We start from the raw sequence: 22,246 nt of genomic DNA on the forward strand, positions 1-22,246 counted from the left end.
TCTGGCAGCAGAGGTCTGTGCAGAAGCAGGGACCATTTCAGATGATTTTAAACCCCCTGCTCCTGAGGGCAGCTTATACTGCAGTGTTAGTGAAAGTTTAACCACAGCTGGCTGGTGGCCAAGTGACTAGGGGGGTTCCAGGATGGGACATGTTTCCTGCTCCATGATTTCAGTGACTTGGCTTGAGCAGGACTTTTACACATCCAATAGAAAACATTTATGAACAGCAAAAAGAGGAATTCAAATCTAAAGTAAAGGGAACATTGAAATAAGCAAGAAGGACTGTTAGTAATAAATTGCTTTGCAGGGACTTTTTTCTCTCCTTTGCAGCTATTTTATGAAGGACAGCAAATAGGCTTTCTGTGATAGCTCAGACCACACTTGGTGAACTAGCAAACACCACATAAGCAGCAGTAACCACAACTGGTTTATACCCAGCATTTAAATACGGAAAACATAACATTAAGTTTAAGTTGGAAATGAAAGATAATTTGTATTCAATAGAGTAATCAAATTCTGGAATATCCTGCTAAGCATTTGCGGGCAAAAAAAAAAACTAACTACTTTTTACTTCTTACATGTTGCTTGCAAAAAGATAGACCGGGCAGTGTGGTGTGCAACAGCACAATGCTGGATTTGGGGACTGGCAGCACATGTCTAATTCTTTGCTCCTATGAAATCAGTCATTTTTCTGCTTTGCTCAAAAGAAAAAAACAGGCCAAGTGAAGTTAATGCAGCCTTGTTATTACTGGAAAACTTCTTGAATAATCTAAAAATAGGAGCTAGTCAAAGTAAAAGAGAAGATTATAGGAGCTGAAAGAGTAACACAGGGACATGCAATTTAGTTACTGATGGTGCATTTATAGTAATTATGTAAATAGCTGCACTGTGGAGGGTTGATACCCATTATAACCCAGAATACCAAGATTTTTTTAATTGCATATTTGAGTAATAGTAACAGTAGTGATTATGTAAATTATATTGCAAAACAAAATAACTGGAAAAAGACAAAAAAGCTAGATAAGAGTTCCACAGCTAATATTCTGTTTGAGTAAAAATGGAGCTTCAAATTGTACTTTTGTTTTCACAGAATCTGTGTTAAATTGGCTAGCACCAGATTGGGCATGTGAGCAGAATTTATTAACAATTTTCATAGAATCTAATCTTGTTCTCTTTGAAATTGCACTTTTTACAAATGCACCTTTCACAGAATGAGTGTAATGAATAGCTACTGCATAAGAATAACCTAAGGCAAGTATTGCTCTGTTTATCCTGGTTATTAAGTTTCATGCATTGGCTTTGAATCCACTTCATTTGTTCCTTTATGTTTATCACAAAGTGTTTTCAGGTCCGTGTCAATCTAAAATCATAGAATTGTTTAGAGTGAAAAAGACCTTTAAGATCATCAGATCCAACTGTTAACCCAGCACTGCCAAGTCCACCACTAAACCATGTCCCTAAATGCCCCATCTACGCATCTTTTAAATACCTCCATAGGTGTGACCCACCACTTCCCTGGGCAGCCTGTTTCTGTGCTTGACACGCTTTCTGGGAAGAAGTTTTCCCTAATATGCAATCTAAACCACACCTGTCCTTGGCAGCTTGAGGCTATTTTTTCTTTTCCTATTACTTGTTACCCGGGAAAGAGACTAACCCCAGCCTCACTCCATTCTCCTTTCAGGTAGTTGTAGACAGCAATAAGGTCCCGCCTGAGCCTTCTCTTCTCCAGAGTAAACACCCCCAGTTCCCTCAGACATTCCTCATCACACTTGCGCTCCAAACCCTTCAACAGCCTTTCGCCCTTCTCTGGACCTGCTCTAACACCTCAATGTCTCCCTCGCAGTGAGGGGCCAGAACTGAACACAGGATCTGAGGTGCATCTTCACCAAGTACAGGGGGATGATCACTTACTTAGTCCTGCTGACTACGCTATTTCTGATACAGCCCAGGATGCCGTTGGCCTTCTTGGACACCTGGGCACAAGCTGGCCCATGTTCAGCTCAGTCAACCAGCATCCCCAGGTCTTTTTCCACTGGCAGCTTTCCAGCCACTCTTCCCCAAGCCTGGAGTGTTCCATGGGGTTGTTGTTGCCCAAGTGCAGGACCTGGTGCTTTGCCTTGTTGAACGTCATACTACTGGCCACAGCCCCTTGATCCAGCCTGTCCAGATCCTTCTGTAGAGCCTTCCTATCCTTCAGCAGATCAACACTCCTGCTCTCAACTTGGTGTCATCTGCAAAGTTACTGAGGGTACACTTGATCCCCTCATCCAGATCACTGGCAAAGATACTAAACAGAACTGCCCTGAATACTGAGTCCTGGGAACACCTCTTGTGAGAGAAGAATGCTGGTGATATGGCTAAATATATCACTAGTTGCACCTTGCTAAAGGCAGAGATGACCCTATGAATAAACAATTAATTTTAGCTAGAGATATTAATAAATGAGGCTTTAGAATTTAATTTCATAGGGTTTTCTATCTGTGAAATTTATTTAAGATTGTGACTATTAGGGCAAGTCAAGGTTCTTCTAGCTCCTTATCAGAATAATGAAAATTCTTTTAATCTTTTTCTGGAAGTCTTATACCTACCAGGTAAGAAGGAGGCAATGCTCAAAATTCTGCTAATAGCAGAGAAGATGTGTTAAATACTCAGAACTTAAAAGCAAACAACCAACCAAACCCCTTAATTAAGTTATTATCCATACCTTTAAACATAGAAGTGTATAGAATCAACTTCAGAGCAGAAAAAGAAATATTTAACCTAGCCATTCTCCTGTCAATACCTATCAAAACCACCACCAACAGCTTTGATGTTTTCCTTGCAGTCTTTACAAACTTGTCCCAGGAGCAGTGGCATTACACATATCCCTCCTACCTGCTGATATAAAACACAATTTCTTGTCTCAAGCTGTGTGATGCACTTAATAGCAGTTAAATACAAGTTATTTTTTTATCCACGCATGAATTTCATACATACTATTACTGCAGCAGGAGTATATTACTTCTTCAGTAATCCCAGTAGAGTGATAGACTATGTGGTTCTGATGCATGCTATTACAATTAAACATCAATATTCTCCTATAATCGCCCATGATTACCTATTTTTTTCCTTGCTCTTACATCAGCGCTGCAAGTGGTTAGTAGAGATTGTCACTGTTCCAATTCTGTAGGCAGAACTGAAACATGTATTTGATTCCAAATAAAGTACTTTGATAAACTTGGAAAGCTTGTGCTGCACTCAAAACCTGAAGCTGAATCTATGTAATAGTTTGGTGTGCTATGCTTTTTTTTTACAATGAGGATGCTGTAAAAGTCAACACAGTGAGCATCTCTGGATCTGGCTTCTGGTGAATTTATGATTTTACTCTTGACTTTACTCTTCTGATACAGTCTGAAGAACTAGATCCTAGGGAATTAAATCAAAATGCTTGATTTTTTTTTTTTTAGATTTTTTTTTCCTGTGGGCATATGAAAAATTCACACCAGCATACCAGTTATCCTGACTAATTTTATATCCTCAATTTAAAGTTGTAACACATGGCATTGTCCCACTAATTCAGGATAAACACACAGAGCAGGAGACATCCCATGATTACGGGAAATTTAAATAGATTACTCCTCTCTGAGTCTTTGTCAATTATAACTACTTTTCAGTCACCTTGGGAGTATTTTCTGTAAAGATAAGCATAAGTATCTTTTATGAAATTATTTTTATATGACACATAAAATAGGAAACAGAAAATTGCAAAGTAAGAAACAGTAATAACTATTAGAAGTAATTTTACAAATAAAGTACAATAAATAAATTATAAAGTGCTATATAACATAATGTGCTACACAGTAGAATAGCAATACAGGAAGGAGAGGCCAAGGGGACCAAGTTTGTTCAGCCTAGAGAAGAGGCTGTGGAAAGATGTAATTCTGCTGTCTAAAGTGGTGTTATAGTGAAGACGAAACAACATCATCTCTTTCAGGGGTGCACAGCAAAAGCACAAGAGGCAATGTCTGCAGGTTGTGGAAGGGAAGAGGCATATGGTAAATTCTTTTTGCAGAGAGATGGAGTAATCTCCATCCTTGGAGGTGTTCCATCCAGACTGAGCTGGAGATCGCCCTGAGCAGCCTGCACTAGCTTTGACGTTGGCCATGCTCTGAAAAGGGGTTTGAACTAGATGACAGCCAGATGTCCTTTCCCACTATATTTGTGGAACTTCTGCCTAAGCTCCCACCCCTTCTGAGAGATTTCAGGTTTTTTTTCCCCAACCAAATTTAGTTTGCATGTTCCAAGTCAGTGAACACAGGTATCTCCATCCTTCCCATCTCAAGGAGCTGCTCTTTCGATAAGTGCAGTGTAGTATCAGGTCACTGGCTGGCACCAGGACTTGAGAGGATCAAGAGAATGACTGAACCTGTGGTGGCCCTGAGATGTGGACTCCAGCAATATGGATACCTAACCCCACCACCTCCATCATTATAAAAGGAGAACCTCTTCTGAACCTTTTATCACAACTGCAAGCAAGCTTTAAAGACCACAGTGACCTTTTCCACAGAGAATCACCCACTTATGTGTATTTTCAGTTGCATTAATGGGAACTCAAATCTTAACTGCTTACAAAGGTTACAGTTGCCTCTTGATGAAGCAGATATGGAAAATTACTCTCATTCACTCACAATCAGTAAAACTAACAAGCAGAGTGATATGTTAACACAGAGTTATTTCATGTGGACTACTCAAACTGCTGCTCAGTATAATGTATATGCTAATGAATGGTAATTTGCAGCTAATGAAATTAAACAGGTAATTTTTCTAATTTATATATAGACACCATCAGTGGGTCCTATTATTAATTGGTGACATGATACACTAACAATACAAATACTGGGCATGCCACTTACACTGATTTTAATATAATATACACTTGATAAATTGATACACATTTTTCTTAATTCAGAAATAACAATGTCTTTCCCTAATGAAATCTTGTACCATTGTGCCTCTAGTGAAATGCAAATGAAAGCATTTTTCTGTATGAACCAGAGTGGTGAAATGATAACAAAGCATGTAATTCCTCATTGCTGAAAGCTGGAGCTGAGGTTTAAGCTGAGTTGTAATGGTCAATCGTTTTCCCTCCATGACTTAAATTATAACAATGCTGACAATTTATATATGCTGAATAGCTTTTTTCATGACCTTTGAAGAAATTTAGAAGAACGGGTAGACAGAGTTGTCTTTCAGTGGGCACCAGTCAAAGTTGTCCAACATTGCCGTGAGCTCAGATTTGATGGCTTGGAGCCATTACTTAAAGAAAAACACTGAGTAGCCACTTACCCATTAAAAGAGTTAAGTCTTCCATATAGAAGAGTTGTAAGCACTACTATTTGGACAAAATGTACATAAAGAAAGAGTCTTTGATAACTGTAGACTCGCACAGATATGTTAGCATCCTGCCCACATGACCCATCTTTAGAAAAAATCTCTGTGTACTGGTAACTGTAAGCTGTATTTAAAGACCACAAGGATCTTTTCCATAGGTCTTTTCCAAGTATAGAACTTACGGAACAACAGAACAGGCAGAAAAAAAAAGACTAAATCCTGGTGTGATGCACAAACCTGTAGTAGTTCTGATGGGAAAAAAAAAACCCTGAAATCTTAATGATTTTTGAGTGCAGGAAATATTTCTAAAGGAGTAAAAAGCAGCCAGCCTCAGAGAGCAGCAAGTATTACAGAGCTAATGCTTGTATGATCCCCTCCCATCAGCAAGGGCCCACCTGAACAATAAGCAAAATGAAACAGGATGGATGTACATTTTAAGTTGTAATTCAGCATACTGGTATCAGATTTACAATGACTACAAGCAGGAAGCTATATGGAGGTATCTGTAGGACTTGCTTTTTGGATGCCCAGGATTTTGAAACACTTTGATTATTCTACTTTTGTGAGATTACCTTGATATTCAAAAACTTACAAGAAGTGGTCGGTTCTGTCATCCCTTATTTCCAAGAGTACTGGTGGAAGGTGAAAAGTTGTAACATACCCTGGATTTCTTCTGCAGGGTTTGATTTAACTGCCTATACTACACGTGTTGTTCTAACATGTCCCAGAGAACCAAAGTCCTTTGAAATTAAATGATGTCTGCCAGGTGCACCAGTTTTAAATCAGTTGCCATGAAGACAATGTAGAAGAAGAAGAAGAAAATAAGCTTTGCTATTGCATAATAAGATATGCTAATCATAAAGGTTGCCATAAATGTTTTTGTAGGACAGGTGTGAGCTTAAGGCATTCATTCAAAAGGTGGACAATCTCCCATGAAAATCTATCTTAAAAAGTGTAAATGAGAAATTATTTGTTGGAGAGTGGCTTACACCTGTTTCATCTGAAGACAGAAGTAAATATAGAAGTTGCTCTTGGCAACATGAGTAAGTTCCGATGACTCATGGGTGGATTAACATCTGAGATCTCTCTAGCGGAAGTCTTCCAACAAGAACTAAGTTAATAACACATACTGTGAATCGACTGCTCTCACTTGAGAGCAAAACGCTTTTAAAGCTATTAACTTAGTCCTTTTATTTTACATTTAAGTTTCAAAACATCCCACATTTGTGTTCTGATTGCAAACAAGTACATGCAAAAATTCCAAGAGAAGTCTAAAAGTCAAAAGGCATTTCACATTGAGAAGAACAGGGAAGAGCTTGAAAATACTCATGCATTGCCAAAAATACTCAAATGGGTTGTCAGCTTGAGTAGGAGGTAACAACATTCAAATGACAGGTTTTCTTTAAAGCTTGGAGATTACAGACCATCAATCCATCTTCAAATATGGTGACTAGAGAACTCTTCCATTCAATGTACCTCATATTTTATGAAACCATTTTAGATTGAATTGTAGCCAAAGGCTTTCAGGATCAGCTGAATGGGATTTCTGCACACATAAGTAGACTTAGGGCATATGAAAAATGCACACCAGCATACTTTCATCAGAGTAGGACCCAACAAATTCATTCAGAGTTAGAGAGGGAAGTCCATTTTCCTTCCCTTTTCCAGATGGCAGCTCTACACAGTAAGCAGAGGCTCTAGGGGTCTATCCTCTCTATTATATTCATTAATGAGAAAACCACAAAGAGGTTTTTTATATTATGCTAAATATAGGTGCAAACTTTAAGCCAAGCTCCAATTCAAGGAATTTCTGAATGCATTTAGTGTAATTGTGAAATATATTGATACATGGTTGCAAAAATAATGAAACAAATTATAGGAACAAAATCCAGTTAAAGACTGTTAAATCCAGAAGGCATCTCTCTGGCACAGGCAGTCCTCCAGCCAAGCGTGGAGTTTTCTGGGGAGTATCACTAAGCATGTGCCTTGCTCAAAGACTATTCCCATAATCGCTGTCAGAGATAGGCCAGTGGGCTCGATATACTTCTTTCACAAGTGCAGAGCTGAATAAAAGCTATTTCTACAGTTGTCAATCATATCTTGGCTTTTCCACACTTAAGAAGTAATGTGGTACTGCCATCAACTGGAGTTAAGAAATGTAAGGAAAAGAGGTTTTTTTGGAGGTGAAAATGATGTTGAGACACTCTCTCAGCTTGGGTGGGATCAGCATTTAAACCTGGAAACGTAGAGGTCTTTTGTCCCAAAATGTAAAGATAGGTTGCTTATGTGGTTCACATGTATAGGCATGAAAACATCCAAGCTGCTTCCTTTCTGAATTAAATCAGAATCTTTCCTCATGTATTTCTAACCTAGTAGGCAAATCCTTATTTTATTTTTTTATTTTTTTAGGACTATCAGGAAGCTTCTAATTTGGAGCAGTTTGTGACTCGCTTTCTTTTGAAGGAAACACTGAACCAGCTTCAGTCCCTCCAGAGCTCCGTGGAGTGTGCCATGGAAACCACAGAGGAACAGACTCGGCAGGAGAGGTGAGCAGACCTCCTGCCCAGCTACAGTGAAGGGTGTGAGCAGAGAGGGGTCACCATGAACCTCCAACACCATTTTACATTTCACCCCACAAACTGAAGGAATATAGGAGTAGCAGTGGAAAAGGCAGGCAAACTCAGCACTTCAACTACAGCTATTTTGGAGAAAACAAGTTAGTTCCTAGTGCAGATGCCCCAGTCCCTGTGTAGAATCATCTTCAACTATGCTTAACCCAGAAACAGACTGTCTGAATCAAAATCCCATTAACACATTCCTAAACTAATTTAAGGGTACTCACAGACCCAGAAATGTATCTGCTCTCCATCCAGTATTAGCTAATTCTCATCAGTTTTCCTTCCTTGCTATCAGATATATGTTACTGTTTATCTTTTCAATCTTTAAGCTGAAGAAGTCAACCATTAAAGTTCATATCTTGCTTTTAGCTGTTCTTGTGACCCAGTACCTCCGCAGAGATGTTGTGAAACTCATGTGAATGAGGGAACGGTGTGAATGGTTCGTTAGGTCAGGTCAGAACCACGTCACAAACGCTAACTTTGAGCTTTCTCTCCCTAAAAGATAGGTTTACACCATCTTATTCTTTTTTTTTACTTTATAAAGTCTCTCGTTTCTGTGCAGGCAAGATCCAGCAAAACCAGAAGTGCTCTCAATTCAGTGGCCAGGAAAACACTCATCTCGAAGGCTGCAGAGGAATAACAGCCTGTCACCAAACAGCCCTCGTTTTAGCACAGGTATGGCATTTCACATTTTAAAGATATTTAAAGCAAGCATACACACACATATACAGAAAAAATGTACTAGACAAGATCTGTTTGTCTCAGCACTTGGTCTTCCTCCTTACTGCCTGCTATCCATGTGCACAGTAACACCTCAGCAGTGTGTGTGTGCTCAACTCTCAAGCCAGCACTTCTTTAGCCTTTGTACTTGTTCAGGTAAAGCCACACTCTGCCTCCTCTACGTATCACACCCATGGTACATCCCAAGTATTAAGATTTCTTTGTTTGGTCAAAACATAGTCCAAGTGCCACAGGAACTCTCAGCTGGAAAACGAGCAAGCTACTCAATTTGCATATCAAGAGCATGTGCTGAAAAGTCTTCAGTTTCTGATAAATAACCTTTCTCTCTCTTTAGAGCAGTCACTGACGTACACATTCACACTGTGGGTGATACCAGCAACTGCTCTCATCATGCACATACATGTTTCCTTTAGTATTTTCTTGAGGCTTTAGCAAAGCAAAATTTTCCAGAGACTTTAGAGAGGCTCAGAGATACTTGTGCCTTTGTAGAACATTTTCTAGCTTCACCTTTGCTATATGATATCAGATCACTATACAGTTATGGCTGCAGCAGAGATGGGGTGCTAAGAAGTCTTCTAAAAGGGGCATGTCTTATCCATATAAAGAGACAAGACACAGTGTCTTTAGTCTTTCCTCTGCTGCTAACTTCCATGACTTGGGAGAAAAAGATACAAAAGTTATTATGACAAAGCATAATTGATCTTGAATCAGTCAAAATTTGCAGTCACCACAGGCATAAATTTCACATCTCAAACCCAAAATCTCATCCAGGGGGGTTGGAACTAGATCATCTTAAGGTCCTTTCCAACCCTAACTATTCTGTGATTCTAGGAGAATCTAGTGGAGGATGGATCAATCCTAATAAAAATATTGCTGCAATTCATCAAGCACCTAGGAATGCTGTTTGGTTGGAAAGGTGGAGAAAGGGTCATTAGCTGCAAAGACATCGAGTTAATGTTATTAAATTAGCTACAGAGTCCACCACAAGGTTATACCATAATTAGGGGATACATGAAAGCCTTAAAGACAGCATATTGCAGATAACTATTAAAAAGCTGAAAACCCCTCAGAGGTTAAGTATGAAAACAGCTAAATGACTCTTATCTGAATGAAAAAGGCCCCTTATTCCCAATGCATACAAGCCATTCTACAATTATTTTAGGAGGCTCCTTCAGGAATCTCTGAATATCAGGATTCCTCAACATGCCATGCCAGCAACCTAGATCACTTAGCTGCAGATGTACACCCAATTAATTCTTTTCTACTGTTCATAAGAATGTTGTGTTTTGGTTTGGTTTGGTTTTTTTTTTGGAAAGAACATTCATATTCTTAACCTTTGAATAATCCTGAAATTCTGCTGGAAACACTGCATCAGGACCCTAAGAATAGCAACAGACTGACTATGGCAATGTCCTTGCACTCAGGTTCCTACAGCAGCTCTGCTGTCTCTGCAGGAGGAAGTAACACTGTCACCAGAGTTGTATTGCCCATGCCAGGATATTTCAGACATTCTCAACTGCCTTTCTTTCACTTTCATGGATGCTCTCAGAGGAAAGAGGAACTGCAGTCAAGACACACATGTGGTCCCTCCATGGGATGTATTTGAAAGGAATCCCAAAGACACGCTTGCTATGCAGCAGAAGAGCTGACTCCTGCTCTTAGAGACACCTTTACATAAAGAAGATGAAGAAATGGCAAACTAAGAAAAATACTAAGATAGAGAAAACCTTAACACACACACACCCACACACACACACACACACATCAGATGATTTATGAATTTTGAGCAGAAGCTACTCAGGTAATGAGCTGGTTACATCTGCAGAGGAGAGTATTTCTTTCTTGAGGTACCAGCGTGATTTCAAAAGCAGTTGAATGTATTAATCTGGAATGTAGTTTTCATTCTATATTGGATTTCAGTTGTATCTAAAAGAAAGAAAATAATTCATATAGTCAAAATCATGCTTTCCTTTCATTACACCTAAATGAACATGGAACTAGTTGCAGCACAATCTTCAAGAAACAAAATAAATTGCCAGCTAAGCCAACCATTTTTATAAAATAAATTAATGTGCTGTATTCCAGTATTGAGTAACATTTGATAAATGTTCATTATTTATGTTTTCCAAAGGTTGGATGGAGGAAAATGGCCAGTGGATGACCCAGATAAACAGACTCCAAAACCTGATTGACAGGCTGGAAAAGAAGGTGTGTCTTTCTTTTCACCTGTTTGTCTCTCAGTAAAGAAATCCTTAAACCACAACTGCTTTCCGTGTTCCAGTTCCAGCCTTTCCAATCAGTGAGTGAAACATTACCTAAGAGAGCTAACACCCATTAAATCCCTACATTTTTCCTTCCACCTTCTTCCCTGCTTCATCAGAGTATGACATGTTTTTTTTCTGTTTTCCTTTCCCCCTTCCATCATCACAGATCCAGCTGTTCATCAAGAATTGAATAGTCACATTATGACTGGAGGATTCTGTTGTATTTACTTATGTCTGTTTTGGGGAACATGGGACAAATCATCCTCTCTTTTTAGGATCTTTTTTGTCTTTTCCTCTCTAAACTTTCCCACTAAAACTTGACATAAAATTGTGTTTCCTCCTTCCCCACCAGAGAAAACTGATTTATAAAGGTTAAAACACTATTCGTAATAAGTACAGTTCAACCAAAAGCTAATGCAAGTCTTATCATCCTGCCTGGGAGCTGGTTGCACCAGCTCCCAGAGCCTGGAGACTGCCTGCAGTTCCCATGCCAAAGCAGAGCCATCTGGGCATCTGACAAATGACCCATCTGATCCAATGAAACCAGGGCTTCCAGGGCCTTGTAAAAACCTGAGTAACATCTGTCTGTAGATAAAGTACCTGTTTCTTTTTTCTTTCAATGAGATTGAATGCTACCCTATCTTTTAAAATTTGGGTTATGTCTATGTGTGATGACTTTTTCTTTCTGGAGAAGAAAGTAGGGTTTTAAGTAAGGTTTTAAATTCCTGTGTTGTCTACTAGAGGCGAGGTTTTAGGTTGAATTGCTCTCAGACCCAGGAGTTGCTCCAGGCCCAATCAGGCTGATGCTGCTCCTCCGTGTAGGTCAGTGCTCACCAGCAGTGAGGCTGTGCACATACTCCAAAGACACTGGTCAAAAGCACAGCAGCACAGGTACCTTCACCAGCACCCTCAGACAGGCATCACTTGCAGAAACATGAAAATACAACAGGATGGATGTTCCCCTGTGAACATTAGCATGGGCCTTAAGTCTATCTAGTGTTTGTGGCTCTATCCATGCCCCTTGGCCAGGCACTGGCTCAGACCTTGGGTCCTGGCAGACAAGTGTCTTCTCCTTCTTGCCTGCTAGTCTGGCTTGAGTTCAGTAGCAAATTATACACACAGAAAAAAGGTAGTTAAGTGAGGGATGAGACAAGAAGCCAGAATAAATGGTGGTGACCTGGCACAGAGCTCAGCAAGACAAACATACTGACCTTTCTCTGCCATTGCTCCCTCCCAAATGAACAAACTGCTCCTAATTACTTTTACCCTTTGGTCCCACTTTGGGATCAAAAGTTGGTATTTCAGTTATCTTGGCTTTATAACTGATTAGCTGCATGACTGATGCAGTCACCCCTGGCACTCCTGGCCATGTAGGGCTGCTCTCCAAAACCTCAGTACTCCCTTTGGTTATCCCTGAGGTCTGACAGTCTCTCACATCATTTCTCCTTAACCAGCTGTGAAATTTGGTTGTTCCTTGTGGCACTGTCTGTAACTTCTGTCAGCTGCTCACTCTGCTCCTTGCTGTGATCAACAGCTCCTCACGGTCTGCTCACTCCAATAAGCCTCTGGCCTGGGCATACCCATCCACCTGCACACAGCAGCTTCCTCCCAGAGGTCATTTCTGCATGAGGAAAGCAATTACACAGCAGTTGCCACATTAATGACATTTTAGTAGCAACATGTTTTTTTATTAATAGTTCAAAGTTGGATTTTGAAATGTCAAAGTCCATCATGAAACACGACTCCCGCCTTTGGTCCAGCTTTATTCCCAGCTCTGCTTTGGAAACAGCAGCTCCCTGTCCTGCCACAGTTGCCTCCCGACACGGACTGATGCCAAAAGGAGTTCAAGGAAACTTAACTTTTAAAAGAATGTGACTGAAAAAAGAGGTCTGGCATACAGCACTAATGCACTGCAAGCATTACAGAAAGCAGCCAACCATTTTGTAGTATATAACTTGAGGATGTTTAACAAGGATGTTAGAAATGATCAAATCTGCTACAGATAAACTCTTAAATAAAATCTTCAACCTCAGCCTGAAAAGGTTCTCAGTGCCAAAGGGCAGGGCATAGACTTTTAAAACTTCTTAAGGGGACTGGCAAATTATCCATCTGTGTTTCCTACTGAAAAACTGCCTGGTGAAGGATTTAGTGTTGTCTCATTCTTCTGCTGTCTTCTGTAAAAGGTGAATTTAACCATGAACCAGTCTCGTAAGTTGTCTTTTTTCCCTCAAATAATATCTTTTTGTTTTCTACATTCATTTTTTCTGGAAAAAAAAATGGAACACTTTTCTTGCTATCTTAGTAGAGAGTTTCCAGTACAACTCGAGTCATTCCTTCCCTCTCTTTTTCCATTTGTTTCCCCTAGAAATAAAAGGCACTGTAAGTATAAAAGAGCCACAGGAATATGCATTTTCCCTCAGGGCTTTTACCTGAAGTGTCTGCACTGACAAATGAGCTATTAAAAGCTGGGTTTTCTTCCCTCCAGTCATGCATGTCATGCCCCTCTATGCACATTCTACAGAAGTAAAGCTATATTGGACTTAGTGTGATTGCAACTTCACTCCTGCCTTGCTCTGCCACCTGCTGCTGGTGTGGGTCCCCTGGTCATTTGGATTCTACCTGCACAGCTCTTCTTGGCTTTTCCACGAGTACAGTATTTGTGCTAGCAAAACACTTGCTCCTTGAGGTTAATCAATCCTCACCCAGTGGGAAGCAGAATATTTTTCTCTTTCTCACACAAGAATTGTGTGCAGTAGGACATGAAATACCACTAACAAAGAGCGTATCTTGCTCCAGCTGCTTACTGCAAATCAGTCTGCTTTTTGTCAGGCATATGGATATTTTCCAGAATACCCATATGGCACTGGGCTTGAAGGTACTGCATGTGCCTGGCATGTAAATGCTCATTTTGTGTGCATTACTAGACGGCGTTTGCATGAATCACCGACTCATGAAGTGCACATCCAGTCTGTGTGCCAAGCAAGCATACTGCTGCCTCCCAGATGCATCTGTTTGCTGCTGCCCTGCCTGTCCTCAGAAGCAAGTGCAGTAGTTCAGAAACCTGACTTGGAGCAATACTGAAAAACAGTCCCTTGCAACCTTTAACTCCCATAGGGAAGTTTCTGCCATGTAAAGTTTTATGATTGCAGAATGGTAGCTGATACTTCATTTCAAACGAGGTTGAGGGAACTGGGTTTTTTTAGTCTGGAGAAAAGGAGGCTCAGGGGGGGACCTTATCGATCTCTACAACAACCTGAAAGGAGGTAATAATGAGGTGGGGATCAGTGTCGAGTGATAAGACATCAAGCTGCACCAGGGGAGGTTTAGACTGGGTATTAGGAAAAATCTCTTCACTGAGAGGGTAATGAGGCATTGGAACAGGCTGCCCAGGGAAGCAGTGGAATCACCGTCCCTGAAAGTGTTCAGAAACTGTGTATATGAGGCTTTTATTGACATGGTTTAGTGGTGGTCCTGGCAGTGCTGGGGTAATGGTTGGACTTGATGATCTTAAAGGTCATTTCCAACATAGTTGATTCTGTAATTCAAATCACCATCCTTGCTCATCTCCATAGTCCACATGACAACTTCAGAAGGTATCTGTCTTACACATTTGTGAATAAATGGATTTCTTACAAATGAAATATCACCTGATCAGCATTATAAATAAAAACTGTATGAACAGCTTAGGTTGGATTTAACCACTGAAGCATGCAAGATATTGCAAACAATGCTTCTATTTGACTTACAGCTAATAAAGAAGGGATTTAATTATAACTTCTGGAAATTAAACAGAATCTAGCTATTGGAATAGTTTGTTAAAAAGGTAAGAGCAGACTACAGATGTAGTATTGCCTCGTATATTTCTATTTTCTTTTCAACTGCCTCAAAGGACCTAAAGCTCGAGCCATTTGAAGAGGAGGTTTTGGAAGAAAATGCAAGATCTGTAAGTGCTTTTCAAGATAATGATTTTGACATTCGCTTTTGCATGCTAGATATTGAGACCACAATCTCACCTGATCTCTTTTGTTGAAAACTAATATAAAAAATCACCATCCTCACTTTTTCCAGCAATAAGGAACCATTTTAGTTAGCAGGATACATCGTGCAGGAGCCAACAACAGAATATGTGGGCAAAACTATTATATTAATTTTTGTCTCATTTTCAAAGGATGCAGTAGCCAAAACCTCAACTCACGTAAGGAGGAAGAGGTACCATTAATAAGATTTACTAATCTGGCAGCAGTGATTAAGGGGTGATGGCTTCTCTGCTCCAAATCACCTAATGCTGAATGCATGCTTTAAATCACTGTTGTATGGCCTTCTCCCCTTCCTTCCTCCCTCCCTCCCTCCTTTCCAAAACTGCTACAGGAACCTTATCAGGAAAGATGGGAGATCATCTATTACTAAGCAATACTCAGTATTGCAACTTACAAAACCAAAAGCATGACCAACAATAAACTTAGTGTTAAGTAAGCTTATGTCCCAAGATCAAGCTCATTTTTTCTGATACGCTAGCATTCATACATTCAGGGCTTTGGACCTAGCAAAATGTGAATTAAATACATATGAAAAAATAACCAGAAGAGGTGATCCCTCAAATTCCTTCTTTCATCACAGGAATTTATTTTTTTTTTAATTATACAGTATTGCTAGACAGGAAATCTCTGTTCATCATTTAACATGGGCTACCTTAGGCATCTCATCAAGGTGAGGTGTGAGTGAGTCATAGCTCTAAAAGGTAAAAGACTGTAAGAGCACCTCAATGAAAGTAACATTGCATCTAGTGCAGACTGTGGGAATTCACTCTTATCTCAAACCTCACACCTGGCTGCATCCAGATTCATCCAAGGAAACATGCTGGCTCTATTACTCAACATTTCAAAGATCAACATTTGCTTCACATAGTTACTCTCTCATCCAGGGTTCAGACAACTCTTGTTTTCTCTAAGGTGGACACTCATTTGTGTTTTCCCATTCTGTGCATCACCTTGCCCAGATGTAAAAGCCACATATGAGCATTTATACTTCTCCACACCAGATCATTAAAACAGAGACTGCAAACTATGTTTTTTATTGTTTTATGGTAGCCTTTTCTGAGTTTAAAGCACAGGTAACTCAAGATGATGACAGTAATAATGTTGTGTTCTTGTATTAGCACATAATGATTGTCCAACGTCAAATGTCTGTGATAGAAGAAGAAATTGAGGAATTCCGACTTGCTCTGAAGCAGTATGTAGAATCCGCTTCTACTCAGGGAGGCTGCTTGCAGTAAGTACAGCGTTATTGTGCTTGGGCCGAAGGAAGGAATGCAGCCTAATTTCTTGAATACCTTTTAAGTGGAGCTGGATTATTTATGAAGAGAGAACTTGTAACATCCTCTTTCCTGTCATGTGTGTAAGGCAGAGCTTTTCAAAGACAACTAACACCACAAAGACATGTCAAAGTGTATGTGCAGGCTAAGTAGTATCCCAAAATGTCAACACAGACTACCTCAAAGCTAAAGAGTCTTCTAAGACTTCTCAGCTCTGCAGGTCATCACTTCATGGCTTCTGCAAGACCCTAGGCTGACACGCTATATTGGAAAACTCACTTGCTATCCTTCATTTGAGCTCACTTAGCAAATGAACAACTTATCACCTTGTTTGCCAGTTCTCTGCTTGGAAGCTTTCATAATCTTTCATAATCTCCCCTTTTAGCTACAATTTTAAAATTTTCATTCATAATAATGGGAAAAATGAAAAAGCAAATTTTTCAACTAATTGGGATATTTCTGCTTTGCTTCTTTTAGAATTAAAGAAAACATTAGATCTGTGTTAAGAATAATTTTAATGACTCACTAGTGTACTGAATTTCTTAATTGACCATGCTGGAGAAAAATGCTATTTTACACACTACAGAACATTCTGGAAGAAATACTTCCATAATGTGTGCACAATACAGGATCTTCCTGTATCTTCAAAGGCTTCCAAAGCTGACTGTCACATCCCTAATTTGTGAGCCTTGTGGTTATTTGATTGTCACACTTAGGACTGTATCAGTAGTGTTCACCCAGACCAGAAAAAGTAAAAATAGCTGAAAGAAGAGTGATCTATTTGCAGTGGTGAGGCCCTGGGACTAGTTGCCCAGAGGAGCTGTGGCTGCCACATCCCTGGCAGTGTTCAAGGCCAGGCTGGATGTATCTTTTAGCAACCTGGTCTAGTGGAAGGTGTCCCTGCCCATGGCAAGGGCATTGGAACAAGGTGATCTTTAAGGTCCCTTCCAACCAAAACCATTTTATGATTCTACGAAAATAAAACTCTCTTCTGGACCAAAAGCTGGAAAAAACAAAGTTGAGAAACTGCCCAGCCCTCCTCCAAAAATGAACATGCAGCAAAACACTGCAATGACTGCAACCCTGTCAGGCGAGAGAGCTGACACGACTTCAGAACGCGGCTTAACAAATGACGGCAAAAAGAGACTTTCTTTCCCAGGTTTACCGGCATTTGGTAAGTCTGTATTGCCATCTACTGGTTGAGTTCTACTGTAGCTGCATATCACTTTTTTCCCAACAGTCCTGGTATTTTTGCTAATTTACAATGTGTTTTCACATACAACAGGAGAAAGACCAATTTTTGCTTCTCACAGAGTGAAATATAATCTGAGACAAGTTTTCAAGGACATCAGTAGTAAAATCGGCAGTCTCACACTTGGGCACTGAGAAATACGTATATATAATTTTTATCTACACATCTAAACATCAGTTTGAGTGGCATCTCTACCCGTGGCAGGGACTTGGAACTAGACGATCTTAAGGTCCTTTCCAACCCTGACCATTCTGTGATTCTATGATAAGCTGTATTAGCCGATTTTCTCTGAACCACAGTTGTTTGATTTATTTTCTGTATTACTGATTAGCAGTTCTTTAGATAAATCACACTTCTGGAGCGATATGAAAAAGGAGTTTCATAAATGGGTCCGTCATAAGTGCAGTAAAATAAAATGTTTATTTAAAAAAAGCCATGAAAATATTCCAAGACATTTTTTAGGGGAAAAAAAAAAAAAAAAAAAAAAAAAAAAGCTCATAATTTGTAGTGTGTAATCACTTTTTTTTTTTACTTTTATTATTTGGGTTAGGTGGGGGGGGGTTAGTTTTTTTTTTTTCTTTCCCAAAAACACTGCATTTGGTGCTACTCTTAAGCAGTTTGGAGTAAGATGTGTACGTCCAATAACTTTGCCATGTTTCTTTAAATTCTACAATTTCTACTCTACAATTCTTAGTGTTTCCATACAGAAGCTTCAAAGTGATTCCCGCTTCATTGTTTATGAGTTCTGGGAGAACAGCAATGCCTGGAATAGGTAAGTTTTGGGGGTTCGGTTTGATTTGTTTTGTAATACTGTTTTGAAGATTGGAAAGCAATCATGTAGAAAGACTGAATAAAATTTACTCTAAATATGGCTAAGTGAACTCTTGTTAAATACATCACAATACTTCAGAACAATATTTTGGTTGCTAAAGACTTAAATATACTCACATACAAAAAAAAAAAAAAAGAAAGACAAAGCTAATTTGAATGGAAGTTGTAGTGATTAAATAAGCCCTACCAGGTGAATTCTGGCCTGTGGGAGGCAGCCAGCTGAGAAATTGAGACAAAAAGATTGTCCTTAAGTAAATTTACTGTTAAAAAACACAAATAAACCCTACAATCCTAAACCTGTAGACACAAACCATTCTGAAGGAAGAAGTCTCTTGAAGCTTAGTTGCTTTCCTTTTGAACAAAACCCCAGTTAAAAGTTTACTTTCACTAAGACTCAATAAAACTCGTAACACATGTCAACACTACATTGGCTCACAACCAATTACCCAGTGCCTCTGAGTGGCAGTTAATGGCACAGAAGTTAACCTGTGTTTAATAAAACATGAAAGCACTTCACAGCTTATCTGGTCTCCTCTCCTACTGTCATCATTGCCAATGTTTTGAAGCACAATATTTCTGATACAGCATTAATTGTAAAATTTCTAATGCTCATTAAGTACAAAAATAGCCCCTTTAAAAAACAAACAAACAAACAAAAAAAACCCAAAACCTAATATATTCTTATTTTTTTACAATTATTTAGGCACCTTCAAATGAATTACAGCAAGACATTCCAAAGAAGTAATGTGGACTTCTTGGAAACTCCAGAGATCGTGACAACAATGCTAGTCCCTGGTAAATATTAATATTTCATATTATTTTATTTGTTCCATGTGAAGAATCCTGCTATGTTAGTGTGTTCTCTATGCAGGACTACTGCATAATATCACTGTTAGTCACATCATCTTTGATGAAGTATAGAGGAGAGAGGAACTCCAAATGTTTTTATTTTAAGCATAGAAATGTAAAGTGCATCAGCAAGAATGAGAGTCACAATGCTTTATTTTATTAGTGCAAAGTTATGCTAGCATATACTATTGAAGAAAATACCTAAACAATAGTATTTGTGAATAGTAAAATAGACCTTGTTTAAGATTTTCGGGCAGAAAAATGCTGATGAAGATTTCATCAACTTAATACTTACATTGATTGAAGAGATTCTTAATTACTAATAATTGACATTTACTAACCTATTTATTATACATATTTCCTGCTGTGTTTAAAGAAAAAAAACTGAAACAGGAAGGTAATAAAACATTATAAATTATTGTTTCTAATACAAACCAATAAGTATGCAACATTATCTTTCTCAAAAGGGTGCAGGATGAAGCAAAGCAAGCATCAGTACCATATTTACAGCAGGAGAACAGCAAATTTTTGTTAGGGAACACAAATCTATTACAATGAAACCCTAATTTTCCTATGTCTGAGCACAGTATACATTTAAAATAATAAAAATCCCACCTAGCAGGGAAAAGAAAAACAAACCAAAAAAACAAAATATTACATAGTTCTGTACCTGGGATTTCACCTTGAAAGAAAGAAGCCAACCCATTTTTAGACCTCATGAGCCTGATCTGGACACACAATTATATGCCAAGGATTCCTGCAGTATCAGGAGACTGCATTTAATGAACCAAGAATCTATTAAAATCTTCTGTCTTACTGGGAGACTGCTGGATTTAAGACAAACTTGGCTGAAGGAAACAATGCAGATTTTTCCTAACTTCTTGGTGTCCAAGAGCTAAAGTGCACATGACAAAGGAATGTTCCAGGGGCGGTTCACTCACTGCCAAAGTACAATTAACATAAAATGAAATGTAAACATAATTTTAAAATGCCTAAATAGATATGAGTACCTGAAATTGGACTCAAAATGCTCATTAAAGCATCGACTCTCTGCCTGCTAAAAGGATTTCAGTCTGCAGCACAGTTGCCATAGAAACAGCATTTCTCCCTGTGCACTCCTTGCTGGGGGGCAGGAGGGAGTATGGCATTCAGTGCTTTTTCTACAGCTCTATAGATTATCTATAATTTAGAAATCTGCTCAAAAACTTGAACTTTTGTTTCATGGAAAGTACTTCCCATGTTTGATCTATACAAATTGTATTTGTGTTTGAAAAACAGAAAATGATCTTGGAGTAAAAAATGATGGCTGCAATCCTACAAGTATGCTTTATGAAAGAATTTTAGACAAAGTGGTACCATTGTAAAATCAGGGGGAAATACCCTTCTACCACTAATACATAGACAGGCTCTATTTTAGAAACAAATTTACTGTAGCTCTAACACATCCCCACCTTTTTACATGTCTGGGCAACTAAGAACTGAAGAACTTCTAATCTGAATCTGATTCAATCAGAGATTACAACTCAAGAGTCTCTACTCCACCAATTAATTAAAATAAATAAATGTGCACTTATGCAGCTAAGAATAAGTCATAGAATAGTTAGGGTTGCAAAGGACCTTAAGATCATCTAGTTCCAACCCCCCTGCCATGGGTAGGGACACCTCACATAAAGTCAGGAAGACAAGAGGCTTCAACAGTGTTAGACCCAGTATCATCCTAAAGCAAATTAATTTACCATCAGTTAACAGGAATCTCAACCTATTATAATTACTCACACACCTGTTAACCAACCAGATTGCTTCAGGCCAATCCACCAGGGTGGCATGAATCAGTTCATCTTCAGTGACTGCACAGTTTTTATGTAAGATCTGGGCTTTAGGACACTAGAGAACCTTTTGGTGAAGAAAAGCTAGGGGAAAACTGTTGAACACTTACTGACACTATAATCCATTAAATAAACTGTTCAATTGGCTTTTTTTTTTTCCAAAATTCATTAATACACTGATGTGTCAGAGACTAGTAGGCTTTCTTAGCACTAACTCAGGTAGTTTCGTAAGTATCTTCTCACCATTCTTCAAGAATAACATTTTTCATGAAAATGGCATAAATTGACAGATTTATGGACATTCACAAAACCAACTGTGTTAATGAATTTAATCCCCAAACTGTGTAGTGCAAAACGTACTGAGCCTAGTACACCCTTCCACTGACAGAACTGGGCATTTCATATAGAGTCATGATTCCTTTCCTCCCATCCTTTCTCTCTCCATAAATCTTGCGGTTCCTCTGCAGAACATTCAATTTCCAAAGGCCAAAGGGTAGGGACTCTGGAGAAGTACAGATATATTTCACTCCAGCTCCATCTATAATCTGGTGATTACAGTTCTTTTACTGGAATGACATTTTACAAGTCTATCTTGCTTTTGGGACAAAAACACTCTTAAGCCCTAGAGCTGTGTGAAAATAACACCAGCTTTGAATAATGTAACCAGGAAAGACATTAAAGACATCACAGCCACCCAGGGAACACAGTGCTTGGCTTAAATACTGAGACACACAGCAGAACAGGAGGGAGGATTTATGTGGTTTGCTCTCTGGGTTGTGGGTACTTAATTCTGTGCAACTGCACCTGTGACATACTGATGCTTCTTTCAATGTTATCAAAAGGACATACAAATTTTTGTGCTGAAGCCATACCCCAACCAATTAAGACTCAGCTCTCTTATTAAGTATTCTTACCCTGCCTGGAGAGGTTCTGTCCTTGATGGTATGCAGCTTTCAAATAAAGTAGTATTAGCTGTTTCTCTATATATGTTATAGCTATTTTAGTTAGGGTATTTATAAGAGGCAGAAAAAGAAATATTGTTTATGTTAACAACTGAATAAATAAATTCTCCTCTCTTTCAGCATCGTGGTGGTCCTCAATAACAACTAGAAGCTGTGTGTTCCAAGTAATGTTAAAGTTGCATTGTCTTTCATTGCAGTACATTCACATAGCAGTGGCCAGGT

General features: G+C 39.0%; 1 protein-coding gene across 1 annotated transcript in view; it reads left to right on the top strand.

Moving 5' to 3' along the window:
• The window catches only part of LOC117438809 (N-terminal EF-hand calcium-binding protein 1-like), a gene marked incomplete at both ends in the record, with an annotated part of 43,160 nt that extends 23,978 nt beyond the window's left edge, over nt 1-19,182 (top strand). Inside the window, 7 exons of the mRNA XM_034074193.1 lie at nt 7,780-7,916; nt 8,551-8,663; nt 10,861-10,937; nt 14,883-14,936; nt 16,149-16,261; nt 18,251-18,328; nt 19,091-19,182. Of these exons, the coding sequence (XP_033930084.1) occupies nt 7,780-7,916; nt 8,551-8,663; nt 10,861-10,937; nt 14,883-14,936; nt 16,149-16,261; nt 18,251-18,328; nt 19,091-19,182 (664 nt within the window). The remainder of the gene's footprint in view (nt 1-7,779; nt 7,917-8,550; nt 8,664-10,860; nt 10,938-14,882; nt 14,937-16,148; nt 16,262-18,250; nt 18,329-19,090) is intronic.
• Nucleotides 19,183-22,246: the final 3,064 nt, after the last annotated feature.

Source organism: Melopsittacus undulatus, unplaced genomic scaffold, assembly GCF_012275295.1.
Source record: "Melopsittacus undulatus isolate bMelUnd1 unplaced genomic scaffold, bMelUnd1.mat.Z mat_scaffold_630_arrow_ctg1, whole genome shotgun sequence".
Lineage (NCBI taxonomy): Eukaryota > Metazoa > Chordata > Aves > Psittaciformes > Psittaculidae > Melopsittacus > Melopsittacus undulatus.